The 14240-nt window shown below is 46.5% G+C and overlaps 1 protein-coding gene across 3 annotated transcripts in view; it reads right to left on the reverse strand.

Moving 5' to 3' along the window:
* Nucleotides 1-10255: 10255 nt before the first annotated feature.
* The window catches only part of KCNK10 (potassium two pore domain channel subfamily K member 10), a 358851-nt gene continuing 354866 nt past the window's right edge, over nt 10256-14240 (reverse strand). For all 3 annotated transcript variants that reach the window (XM_069208135.1, XM_069208134.1, XM_069208132.1), the window contains one exon: nt 10256-13357. In XM_069208135.1, coding sequence (XP_069064236.1) covers nt 12755-13357 — 603 coding nt within the window. In that variant the 3' untranslated portion in view covers nt 10256-12754. The remainder of the gene's footprint in view (nt 13358-14240) is intronic.

Raw genomic sequence — 14240 nt, forward strand, 5'->3', positions numbered from 1 at the left:
GTCCGCCCACTACTGCCTCTTAACCAGTCATTGATTGCACCCCTCTTGTCCTTGCCCTTAGGCATCCCAAGGGCACTGTCAGAATGACTCTTGATCTTCGATTACTGTGCTTCAATGGGCTGACTGAGTGTCTCTCCCCTCCACAGGCATCCTGAGGTGAGGATGGGACACCTGCTCTTAGATGTTGGGTGGTGGGTTGCTGTTCGGGTCCATTTGTGTGTAAAAGGGGGCAACCTGCCCCCCTTTTGAACTGGACCTGCTACTTTGTGATTGGCAGCTTTCAAACATGCCCGCCAATCACAGCCAAGCCCGTTCCAGGCTTTCTCAGCCTCCTGCTCTACTGGCCCCCACACCCAGGTAGGCGTTTGCTGTGGACCCCCATCAGCTCTGGCTTTGCCTACCCAGCCCACGCACTAACCACTCCCAGACGTGCAAGAGACCGGCTTGCTCCCAGCCACCTATTGCTTTCTCTTCTCCCTTGGAAACACGGACAGGAGTCGTTAATTATACCCACTGGGGTTTCAGCACATGCTGGCAGCTAGGCTTTCCTTGCTGCCAAGTCCTTGTAGATGTCTCCTGGCCTTGCCCAGGCTGCAAGTGCTGTGTCCACCCCTGCCGCCACTTTGACTGGTCATTGCTTGCACCACTGTTACCCCTGCCACTAAGCATCCCAAGGGCCCTGTCAGAGTGACTCTTGCTCTTAGATTACAGTGCTTCTATGGGCTGAGTGATGTCTCTCCCACCACACCGCACATAGTTCCACCATGGTGGGCAGCTCCCCACTTCGTATCCATAGGAGAAATCGAATAGTTCCAACTCCCCTACTATGTTGAGCAGTAACAAGTCCATCCCCACTCCTGACAGATGCCCCCCATCGGCCACGTGATACCCTAGTGTCTTTAAGTTCATGAGCCTGTGCCTAAGGGAGCCCCACAAGTATGCCCTGCAAAGTTTGGACATTAAAATGTTCTGTTTTCTCCTTGACCGTTCCACCACCCTGAGACCCTTGGCCCCTCTCCATTCTGCGCTAGCTATGATCTCTGACTGTAATATGTCTGCTGGGCGCAACAGCCTTCCTTCCACCATACGCCCTGAGGCCATAGCACCGAACAGATGTTTCCTACCTAGGAAGGTGAGGTTGTTCCTGCTGAGGTGTATTACTACTGAGTCGGGTATGCTTTCCTTGGCAAGCATGTTTTGTGAAGTTGGTAGCAGCTCATTGCATCTCATACCTGGGCGACCCAGCCATACCACTTTCGCGTTTCACAAACACAGCTCCCAGTAGCTACTTCTCGCCTCTGCCCACTGCTTTGCTCTGGTTATAAAGGAGTGGCCTAGGATCCAAACCACGCGGGGTCCCTCGCTTGGGCCTGGCTTAGAAAGAAATGACACTTATGAGTTTGTGGGTCTTACGTACCTCTTGAATGCCCCAAATTCCCAGCGCTCTATGCGCTTCATGCACTTCTTGCTCAAACCAAGTGCTGCCACGGAGGTTGCCGCCCATACACAGAATGAGTAGGACCCAAATGAGTTGGTGTGTAGGCCCATTTTGGCTAAGGCCAATCTTATGACGGCGATTAATTGGAAGCAGCCTAGATAAGAGCAGCCTTTGTTCCCAAACAGAGGCTGCCCAGGTGAGATTCCTCTTGCAGTGTAGTCGCGCAACCTACAAACAGGGCAGATGTCCCCCCTTCTAAGCAATTCAGGCTTGACGATTTCCCCTTTCACCCTGATCGGCTTTGGACCTCGGCGGTGTACCACCACGTACCCCTGACCCATGATCACATCCTCCCCCAGATGCATGCTGTGCCAGGGTGTTTTATGGACGGAGCGATGAGTTCACTCACCATATATGCTCCAAAGAAGGCTAAAGTGAATGCTGCTTTGAACAGCGTTACCTCATAACCCCGATTGCAAACTTCAGAGAGGGTTCACAACGGGCTTTTGAGTACTGAAAAGTCAATGGGGCATCTCTGATCCTGCTCTCTGGGTGTAATCTTCCTCAACCTTTCATGGCTGCGCTGCATGTGAAGGAGTTGTTAGGGTCCTTTCCTCCGGCCAGCTTGGCATAATATGTCACCGCACTGAGGTGTGCTTGGGCCCAGGCTCTGGCTTTTCTCACAGAGTATGACCACACTATGAACCCCAGTACATCCCGGTGTAAAACTACACTCTGCGTGGACACCCTCATTGCCCTCTGGAAGGTTTCCCACCACTTACGATTCTTCATGTTTGTCTTTGGGGGCGAGTGTGATGTTCACTAAGATCCTCAGGACTGCTCCACCAGGTCCCACAGATAACCGGGTATCGGTGTCATTTCTGGCTCCGCTTGTGGTGATAGCTCCCTGAATCTCTGCCATTGAAAACAAGACAGCATGTCAGCCCTGCTGTTCTCACTTCCAGGGATGAGCCTAACTCTGATTGCTATATTCCCCTGTAATTGGCAGCCCACCATGTGTCGTAACAGCCGAATCACACCGTGCATTGTGCTGCTCCCAAGTTTATTGCCTGCACTACTGCATGGTCATCTGGCCATAGAGCGATCTGTTTGTTAATTAATTGCGTTCCCCGGACTATGAAAGCTACTATGATCGAAAAGAGGTCCAGGAGCGTGATGTTTTTTGTTCACCCGCTGTCATGCCAGCTTGGGGCCAGCTCGCAGTGGTTCACGTGGGGCCTAGAATTGCACCAAAGCCTTTGCCACCACTGCATCCGTGAGATACTGCTGCCGGAAGGATGCCCATGGGTCCCTCCAAATCAAGATCCTCTTAAAATTGACAAGAAAATCTAACCATTGCTCCAAGTCCTGCCTCACCTCTGTGGTCAATCTGACTCTGTGGTGCTTCTTATTCTGGCCCTGATAACCACGCTAGATACCTGGTGAAGGGCCTGCCTGTGGGAATTTCCCTGCTGGCAAAGTTGAGTCTACCTAACAACTGTTGTAATTCACGCAGGATGGCCTTTTTCTTTCTGCTGAGTGTCCCGACGCAATGTTTGAGCTCTGCTACCTTTGCCTGTTGGAGCCGGATACCTTCCATGGTGTCCAGTTCACTTCCCAGAAATATCAATTTTGTGGCTGGCTCTTCCATTTTGTCGCTGGCACCCACAGCTCATGTGTCAGCTCTTTGAAAGACTGCAGCAGTGACCCACATTCAGAAGTGCCCCCCCATACTAATGAATAGGAAATCATCTAAATAATGTGCAGACTCCACTCTTGGGATCCACGACCTGAGGACCCATTCCAGGAACCCACTGAAAGCCTCAAAATACACACAAGAAATAGCACAACCTATTGGTAGACACTTGCTGTAGCAGAAGCCCTCCCCCAGTTTGAACCCAAGGAGGTGAGTGCACCGGTAGAAGCCGAAAAGTGGCTTCAATGTCTGGTTTTGCTCAAAGGGCCCCCTATCCTGCATCCTTTATCAGGTCAATAGTATCATCCACTGTTGCGTAAAAGACAGAGCAGCTACTCTGGCCTATCCCATTGTTCACAGACTCCCTCCCCGCTGGTATGATAGATGATATTTCAGTCTGTATTTCTTGTGTTCCTTCTTGGGGACTAATCCCAGGGGTGGGAGCTACAAAACTGTCCATAGGAGGGTCAGGGAAGGGGCCTGCTACCCTACCCAGAAACACTTCTTTTCCACCTTCTGTCTTGCTACCTCTAGATTGTCCCTGACTGGGTTCAGATTTTGGCATAAGCGTTGTTTAAGTGGGCCCTGGTATGGTGAAGCCTGCACTAAAGCCTTCGGCTAGCAGCTGTCTGTCCCCCTTCTTTGGATAGTTGGCTAGGGTCCTTAGCAGTCTGCTAATCTTGATAGGAGTTGGGAGGTGAGGATGCCTGTTTCTGCCCCTCCCAACTCCCTTCTTCCCTTGGAGGGGGGCTATTTCTTGGTGTCTCTGTGGTCTCCTGCCCATGTTTGTTTCTTACAATCTACTGCTGGGTGCCCCCCCACATCTGCTACAGCAATGTCTGAACTTACAGGCCAGCCCCCACTTGCACTCATCCTTGTTGTACCTGAAGCATGTTGCTGGCCCGTTCATGTGAGGCTTAATCCCTGCTGGGGTCCTGCTTTTTGTTTCCTTGAGAAATTATACCTTCCTTTTCCACCAGGTGGACAAAAAACAAGTTCTCGATTGGTCACTGCTTCCCTGGCAGCTACCATGTGGTTGGTGAACCCTTCTGCATCCTGCTGGTCCCGCGGCCAAATACATGTGCTGGCTAGCTTCCCCTGCTCTATTGCTTGTGATGCACCCTAAGACCACACCTTCATGGGGTCGTCTTCCTTTTCCTTGGCAGGCCCCCCAGTCCCTGTTGTTCTCTTTGTCCGTGCCTTACTCCCTCCCGCTAGATGGCCAAACTCACAGAGGGCCAGTCCCACCAAGGGTCATTCACCAGTGGATTTTTATGGTGTGCCTGCAGCAGCCAAGGAGCCACCCACCCCAGCCGTGGGCCTGCCAGGCTAGTGGTCACTGGGTTTTGCCCATCCATGTGTGCCTGAGACCTCTGCTGTGTCGTGTTGACCACCCCCACTTGTGTCCCAAAATTGTAATCTCCTCGCTGGCCCCCCACGCCGTTCTGTCCACTCCCATCTCGCTGCGCACAAGGCTTACCATTCTTATGCGCCTTATGCATGTTTTCCCGAACTGCGTCAGCCGATGTACAGGCTTCAGGCGACGTGGGTCCCCCTGATGTGAGGACTTCCTCGTCACTAGTGTTGCCACTTTCCTTGTTGCTGCTCCAAGCAGCTGTTGGTGTGAGGTGCTTGAAAGCCTCTCTGTCTCTCTTGGCTTTACTCCCCTGCATTGCCCTGTCGCTCCCTTTCCCCCATTCCTGTGGCACTACGTCTTTCTCTGGGGCCGCCGTTCTGCTTCACACCCCTTGTGCCTCGGACCAAGGGTGGCACTGTTGAGCGCAGGTCGTCCTCTATGGGCTTTATGACTTGCACATTTAGCCATTCTTTGCCTTGTCTGGCCACCAACTGCCTTGCTGCTGCTAACATCTCCTGCAGGCCATCATCCAGCTCAGGTGGTGTGGTCACATGTGCCCTGGCCTTCACTTGTTGCTTGGGTAGTCATTCTAGCGAGGCTGTGCCCTTTCTGAGCCCACCTGACCCACATGTCACTGCTCTTAAAATGCAATTCCTGCTCTCCTTCTGGTGTCCTCCGCCACTGCGGCAGCACAGGGCCGGCTGCCAACGTAGGCCCAGGCAAAATCCCGCAAAGGAGAAAGGCAAAGGGTCAACAGCGATCCTTGGGGTTAAAACCCAAACAGGCAACGAGTCTTGCAGCAATCCCTTACTGATCGGGTCAAGTTGTGTGTGAAAGCGGGACAACCTGCCCCCATTTGAACTGGGCCCGCTACCTTGTGATTGGCGGCTTTGAAACATTCCCGCCAATCACAACTGAGCCCTTTCCCGGGCTTTTTCCAACTCCTGCTCTGCGGGCCCCCTGCTCCCATCAGGTCCGACTTTGCCTTCCTACCCCCCCCCCTTTCTGTAACAAAGTTCTTTAGGAAGGACATTGAAAATGGTTGCTATAAATTTTGTTTTTCATAGTCTACAAGGAATCTATTCCATTATCATTTTATTTGCAAAAGGAGGAAAACTTATAAGGTCACCATTGAATGCCAGGGTAGGATAGACAACAAGGATGCTACATTGAGTACGGGAGTCGCAACGAAGTGCTACTTGCTGTAAGCTCTTCAATGCCTCGTCAGGGGTAGTGAGTAGTATTTCAATGCAATTTCCCGCTGACCTCGCAATACCAATAGGCACTACACTGGGGGTCGGCAAAACTCAATATCCCATCCAAAACTCTTTCATACACATTGCAACAAGAGTCCACCTGACAGAACACCCAAACATCCAACTTACAAGTAACAGGTCTCAGGCATGACTTACAGATAACTCTCATAAACAGCAGTTCTGCCAACCAACTCCAAGCCCTGACTACCGCTAACCACCAGAAAAAGACACATTTATGCCACTCCCCCCTTTAATAAAAGCTTGCACTGACTCCAGTATCACCAAACACGCACAGACCAGGTAAGGCAGTTCCCTTACAAACCGTCCGCAGCCACAACGTGTTCCTTCTACATGTTAATCCAACTAATAGTCTCACACCGCACCAGTGTATGGGACAAGAACACTGTAGATGTCTCAGGAACTGCAGCCTCTGGAGAGCGACTGAAAACTCGAAACAGCATGAATTGCATGACAAGTAATGGCGCTGCAAAGTCACACTGCTAGTATAATGGGCTCTATGAAGGAACAAAAAGTTATTTCCCATGCAACTGCCTTCCAACAACAGACATCTGGAAAATGTGCACATTATGGAACCCCTAATTTGCAAATCTGGCTCTGCTTGAAACCTGATGTAGGGGTCTGTGGGCAGCACGAACAGGACAGGCTCCAAGCAAACTAGCTACCAATTCCATCAAGCAGACACGAGAGCTAGGAAGCCAGGTCAGCACTAAAGCGAGATGTATGCAGGAAGCAGTTGTCCATCAGCTGCCGGACACTTACATGGTCTTCCTCATGCAGCCCCTCTTCTTGCTCCCCTTCTGCTGTAGGCCGGTGCTGGAGGTATGCTCCAGAGGGCCTCGGTTGTGCTGAAGGGCAAAGAACATGTCACTCTGCATACTGAACCCAAAGGATCCAATGAGTAAAGAGAGGGACAAGGGTGGGTGAAATTGGTGTCATTTTTTATAGATAGGAGGAATGTACATGTATTCTCGTTTGTTTTGACTGAACGAATGAAATGCATTCGCCCTGAAACCAGTGCAGTGCTAGCAGCCCGTCTGTGCTGAGGTACCTCTCACTTCTCCCGATCTCAGCAATTTCACCCTGCACACAGGCCACCTTCACTGCGCAGCCTGCGCACATCACAGTGCTGCTTCCCAGGTGGCCTGCGCTGCACCCAATCCGTGCACTGAAGTGCACCGAGGTATAGTGAGGCCAACAATGCAGTCTATACTCAAATGTACTGATCCTGGAATTAAGCGATTTATGAGACTTCATTTGCATCTTCCTAGTGCTGTGTATAACCTCACCTGCAGAACAGGGCCTATGTAAAATTCAAGTGGTGTAAGCTGCAGTTTATCACTCGCGGTAACCGCTCTGAGAGGGCTTTCACCGCTGGACATTTAAAGTATTGATATTTTCACATGTGCTAATTGGTGAGTTGTAGGTTGCAGAAGCACTGGCCTGTGGCACATGTAAAGAAACCATCCGGGAGACTGCGCTTGTTTTTTTTTTTTTCTGCGAAATCCATGAATCCACCACAGGTTTTGCTGAAAATTAAGAAGAAATTACTTTTTTGTCCTGGTGGATTCCTAGGGAGGTCCCAGAACAAAGGCTAGGGGCTTGAGGTATGCCTACCCTGGCCCTTTTTCTTTTTTTGGACTCAGCTGAAGCCGACTCTCAAAATGGCTGCCAACACTTCCTGGTTGAAGTGCTGGCAGCCAATCAGATTTCAGCACAGGGACTGTCGGATCCACAGAGAATTTGCATCCCTAGATATCTATATTTTTTAAACTTTAATAACTCTAAAAACCACTGAACGGATTTACACCAAATAACAAAAAGCACAATCTGTGCACCAAGATCTAGCTTTCTGGCAAATGTAGTGTAATTCCGTCAAGCGGTTCGGGCTGCAGGCTTGTATAACGACCCTATGGGAAAATGCATGGGGAAAATGCATTTTGCCCCCCCCCCCTTTTTCTCGGCCTCTGCTTGATGGATCACCCCAAAATTTTCAAGACAGTAGCTGAACCAATTGTTGTAGTATGTTTAAAATTGTTGTGAGAAGTCGTCAAAAGGCGCAAAAGTTATTGGCAAAACAAAAAATGCTTTTCCTGTTGAAACTAGGTCCTAACTATAACTACCTACTGCAACCACCAGTAGGAGATCTATCTATCTATCTATCTATCTATCTATCTATCTATCTATCTATCTATCTATCTATCTATCTATCTATCTATCTATCTATATATCTATCTATCTATATATCTATCTATCTATCTATCTAATAGATTATATAGTATACATACACAACTATATGTAGGTGAAATGTGAACCTTACTATAACGTCCCAGTAACCTTTGTTTTTTTCCCAGCAAATATATATATATATATATATATATATATTGAGTGAAAAAAACAAAGGTTACAGGGACGTTTAAGTAAGAAATAACATGAAAAAAACATAGAAATTCACTTAAAAACCAAAGGTTACACGGAGGGTAGGCTCAAATTTATAAATGTACAAAGCCCTAGAAATTCCCCTGTTAGAGTTATTTCAAGTAACTAGAACTCATGCCCCTGCCTTGCACAGTTTTTTATAAGTCATTTTACAGTAAATGTTACAGTGATATTAGCAATTATGTTAGAAAAGATGTCATGAGTGCTCTAATATTTGTGATAAATAGCAGTCCCCACATACTTAATTAGCATAGTCCTGAGGAGGTGGTGGTCACCGGGACATTTGAAAGGCCTAGGATGGGGGGCCCCATGCGCTCCTCCTTTTTCTGTGCACACAATGCTCCTGGACCCTGGCCCACCCAGGGACAACATTACAGAGAAAACGGGAGACCACGTTTTTGTTTTTAAATCATGGCGAAATTTGCAGATCGGCCGTGATTTTCACTGTGATTTTAATTTAAAAAAATGTTAATCCTTGGCAGAGTCCCAGGGGGACCTCTGGGCAAAGGCTAGGGGCTTGGGGTAAACGTACCCTGCCCCCTTTTCTTTTTGTTTTTGAGACCCGGCTAAGCTGTGTCCCAAAATGGCTGCCAACACTTCCTGGTTGAAGTGTTGGCAGCCAATTGGATCTCTGCACGAGATCTGTAGTCTTCGAGAAGCCTTTGCGCCTCTAGATATACAAATTTGGTTTTCTGTTATATATGAAAAATTCCTGAAGGGATTGACACCAAATAAGAAAAAGCACTCTTTCTGGACCAAGAGCTATCTTCCAGTCAAATTTAGTGTGCTATCTTCCAGTCAAATTTGGTGTAATTCCATCCAGCAGTTTGATCTGCAGTTGTGTCTAAAATCTCTATGGGAATTAAAATGGGAAATGCACTTTTTTTGACCCCCCCCTTTTCTCAGTCCCCATTTGACAGATCATCCCAAACTTCCCATGCACAACAAGATTATTGAGCAAACATTTTTTGCTTTTTTGGGAACATTTTGTGAAGATTTGTCAAACGATGGTAAAGATCTGTGCAGGTCTAAATTGCTTTTTCAAAGGAAACTAGGACCTAACTGTAACTACCTACTATAAGTATACATTACAAAAACCTACTGGCAGTGGCCAGTAGGTAGTTATAGTGAGGACCTACATAGGAAAAGCACATTTTTTGCCAATAACTTTGGCGATGTTTGACAAATCTTTACTAAATTTTCAAAAAGAATACAACAGTTGGTTCACCAGCTGTCTTGAAATTTTCATGATGATCTGTCAAGTGAGGGCCGAGAAAAAGGGGGTATCCAAAAACATGGTTTCCTCATGCATTTTCCCTTAGGCATTTTGAATGCGACTCTAGAATAAACTGCTGGACGGAATTGAACCTTTAGGTCCAGAAAGAGTTCTTTTTGTGATTTGATGTAAATCTGTTCAGTAGTTTTAGATATATTAAAGGATAAGGAAATATAGATATCTAGGGATGTAGATCATCCGCGGATCCAACAGTCCCCCTGCTGATATCTGATTGGCTGCCAACACTTCAACCAGGAAGTGTTGCCAGAATGCAGCAAATGAAGTATTTGAGAAACGTTTTTGAAATCCTTCCTATACAAAGGAGAGCTCTTCCACTATTCATATGGCTGTGTAACGGGTGCCGCGACTGGAGAATCATTGTTACCGGTGCATAACTTTTCTTCCAACGCAATATGTAAAGTTGTATGAAGTTGTAATAGTATCTTCAAAAGGAGGACAGCCTTGAGAGTAGAATGATGTCTCCCTCCAGAATGTTTGTCTCACCTGTGTGTTAAAATAACTTATACGTCTGACTGGTTGGTACATACACAGTGCCATAGCAGTTTTGTGAACACAACTTGAGGTTGTTGACTACTTTTTCTCGGTAACCTTCTAATGTGAAATTTGGTAACCAACATTTCTGACGATTTTGCTCATTGCAATTTCTATTTGCAAGATCACATACTAACTAAATAAATACATAAATAATAAAACTGGGCGCTGTGGAGGGAGCCTATTAACTGTAGGCACAAGGGAGAAACAGATTCAAACCAGCACACGTAGACTATTTCTTTTTATTGTTTGCAGTCGAATAAACCTTTTCGAGCGGCTTAGGTATCCGGGGGAGGACAGAACCTCCTTAGAGCTGTGCAACCAAAGAAAGGGAAAATAAACTATTCCAAATATTTTTTAAAAAGTTACAAAACAGGATGGCACTTAAGCAGTAAGCAGTTTAAACACATACTTTATCATGTCATTTTATTATGTTCGTAGTGTGTGTCTAAAATGTATTCAGCATCCATCTAACCCCGAAAATCCGCCTTCGGGACACAGTGCCCTGAGATACTTACATTGCTATGTCCCTCGTCACAATGCTTAAGGTCTAGATTACAACTCAGGTTTAGCAAGGAGGAAATGGCAGGCCTAACTCGGCCTCATGCAAATGGCGAGCTTGCATTTGAGGTTTGTTTTTACAGCATTAAAACTGAAATTCCTTCAGTGATATAAAGTGTCAACAATATTGTTCGTATTATTTTTTAAAATGCAAATAACGCCCCCCGGTCTCCTCTCCCCTCTTCGACGCATGGATTCTTTTAACAGGTTCTGTAGCACTTGAAATATTTTTCGCCATTGTTCAACGCTTCTGTATTTCGAAATGGCGTTCTCTGATATCATTGGTTGAAAGTTTATGCACAGGTTTATTCGTGATAGCGCTTGACAACACAGTCATGGGGAGGGGGGGTGATGTGTGTTGTACAAGCTGCAAGGTCACAGCTGGCATCGAGTTCGAAGGACAGTCTGTTGTAGATCAGACGGATGATATGTCTTCTGAAAGAAACTAAAATATTCACGTGCCAATATAAAAGTCACCTTTGCTGTTGCATAGCAATCCTGCTGTCTTGATGATCACCAGGTCACTGGTGGAAGGCCGGATGTGCTGGGATATCGTGTTAAGATATGAAGTTTCATCTTTTGCAACCCCAACATTATTATATGTCCTTTTATGGGTTACTTGCCCTATATCCAACAACTCTACCTCAGTGATGGTCCTCTTGGTGTGTTGCCACAGTAGTTCATCCATTGAATACCGCTGCGCTATGCATCCAGTATGTGCCTGATCTGTAGATTCCTTCACCGTGAAGGAGATCCACCACCAGCCAGTGATCCTGTGTCTCATTAATAACGTGGATTTATGGGAGTGGAAAGCGGGAAATCTGCCAAAATGTTCAGTCGATCCGTTCAGAAGATTCTGCGTGGTGCCGCTTGCTGCACCCGGTCACTACTACAGTCTACCTCATTGCCCACTTTCATTACCCTGCACCTTTCAATGCCATCTCTTCAGAATGCCCTCAATACCTAATGCTGCTTGGGTCACCAAACATGTATTACCTTTCCCATTCTAGTCCGCACCAACATGTCAAGTCACATCCTGCCCCCAGGGAAGTTTCTGCACACTCAACCATTTCCATATCACAAAATTCTTTAAGAAGGAGACAATTTCCACTGCTTACTTGTGATACAATATACATCAACTTACGCACCCCAAATAAAATGGCTGTTGTAGAACTGCCCTACAACATGCCTACTTTTGGAGTCATTTTCTTTAAATTTATGAAAATTAACAAATGAACAATGAATGACATATGAACGTAAAATGCCATATAAATTCCACTGGATGTTAATGTGCCTCATTGAGTCTGCCCATTGAACCAGGAATTCATGGGTGATAAACCAAGGAAAGTACGTAAGGGATCCTAGGGGAAGAATGAGGGTGTGACATAATTTTAGAGACAAGCACCACCATGATTTTTGGGATTTCTGGGTGTTGATATATGCAATCCTTTGTTGATTCAGTCCAAATGGTCAGGATCAAACTTTGATCCATTGGCCAAAATACCAACTTACTTCTAAAAAGGATAAATATAGTGCTGAACAGGGAATTGTTCTCACTTCTAGATCAGAGATGTTCATTAATGCTTACTCAGAAACAGAAATGCAATGGAGAAAGCATCTCCTCTCATTACGGAGCAGATTTTAGGGCAGTGCAAGGCTTCTTTCAAGATCAGCTTCTTTTTCGTTAAGAGCTCAAACTCCCAGGCAGTGTTTTCTTTTATCCGGGCATCAAATAAAGTGTGAAGTATAGTGGAATACAACATGGCCTCTAGGGTTATAACTGTAAAAACCTCTACACGAGATCAGTAATCCCTCTGTATTCGTGAAATTGCCTTGTGGCTATCTACATTGAACCACTGGGGAATGACATGATGGGTGATTAAGTGAAAAAAGAAGCCAGTTGTAAGTAAAGCAGGCGTGATATGCATCCCCCCACAAAGTAACTCTGACCATTTGGTGGAAGCCCTTCACATGCTATGTCCCACCATGCTTCTAAAACATTTTAGCAGAGGAAGTTATCGGTCATTAACGCTATGGCACAGTGAAAAAAATAATTCAATCATATATGAATTCAAATTCAGTTAGAAGTCTGTGTAAGGCACATCTGTTAATAGTTAAAAAAAGACCAAAATTAGTTCATGAAGTTGACAATATTCTGCATTTAGTTTCTGTCTTCAAGTAATCCTTTGTTCTCATGTACCCCCTCTTTGGTTTCATTGGGAAGAGTTCCGTTCTCCATCTCTGCCTGCTGGATAAAGTCTGACAAAATGGCGGTCTCCGAGTTGCATATGTTTCCATTCTCCTCCTCCTTGTTTTCCTCTAAGTTACAGAAGTTCTCGTAGATCTTCCGCACATCTTCAGGGATGTTCTTCTTCAGGTCTTTGTTTTTCCGCTTTGTGAGCTTCACCGAGTTCGAACCAAACTTGTTGATGATGTTGTCCTCTGAGGCCCCCTGCCCATGCTTGTTCAGCTGTTCCATCCCTTTCAGGCGCAGGTTGTTAGGCCGGTTGTTGATGCTCTCCTGAGATGCTGCTTTAAAGCGTCCAGCATCCAAGTCAGCAAAGACAGACCGCTTCTCTGGAGACAACATGTCCAACGAGTGTGCCCGCTGGTCCAGCCCCAGTCGTCGGCGCTCCATGCTACGGATGGTAGCAGCCCTCTGCAGCTTGTCATGAATCTCTACACTCAGCCGTCGACGTGTTTCACGGAACTCAGCAGTCACGTTAGCTTTCCATTCAGCAGCATGAGCTTTGATTTCTCCCACCTTAGAAATACAAAAAAACATACATGTAAGGCAGTTAAAATTAAATTGTAACAAATACATTCATAAACCATACCTTTATGGGCAATAAGGGAAGGGCATCACATTTTGTAATAGAAACCAGACTTCTCCCTCCGAAATAGCACCTACTCATATTTGTGTTTGGTGTCACTTCCAGGTGAGAATCAAGAATTTGAAATATTATTACATACACCTTCACAAAAAAAGCAGAAGGAAGTAAAATAAAGAAGTCACTGTCAGCCGCGGCCTGCCTTATGGGTGGAGGGGCCCACCCCTCCCCATCTTTTTTGCAGCAAGAAGAGTGTCTGGCAGGCTTAGCAAAGGTCAGCCTGACAAGTATTCTTGTTCAGGTCAAGCAGCCAGGTGCTGTACTTGGCTTAAATGCACAGGTGCCTACTGCCTAAGCTGAACTTTTCCATGCTGAGGATTTTGCAGCCCTGTGGGTATGACCTCCTCAGCCTGGTAAAAGTGCCTTGGGACCCTCCTTCTCATGACAAGGGGGATATCACTGATAGCCTTGGACCAGAGCAGTTCAGTTTTAGGCCCTGAAGTGCCCTAGGTCGAGTGTCCATCACTGGCACCTCATCATAGAGTGGTGTGGGGTCAGCTAGTCTTATTGTCCTCATCCCACACTATGATGAGTCAGGGACCGCCGCCTCCTCAAAGGTCAGCCAATGAGAGAAGGTCTGAATCCTAACCATCCTGGGACTCTGAGGCTTCCTTCTCAGAGCGGTGCAGTAGGTAAGTGTTATGTTTTTTTTAATGTTTGGTGTGTGCATATGTATGTATGGATATTTGTGAGTGAGTGTTGTGAATGGGTGTGTGCATGTGTGGGTATAAGTGAGTATGTGTGCATGTCTGGTAC

The sequence above is a fragment of the Pleurodeles waltl genome, chromosome 9, assembly GCF_031143425.1.
Source record: "Pleurodeles waltl isolate 20211129_DDA chromosome 9, aPleWal1.hap1.20221129, whole genome shotgun sequence".
Classification (NCBI taxonomy): domain Eukaryota; kingdom Metazoa; phylum Chordata; class Amphibia; order Caudata; family Salamandridae; genus Pleurodeles; species Pleurodeles waltl.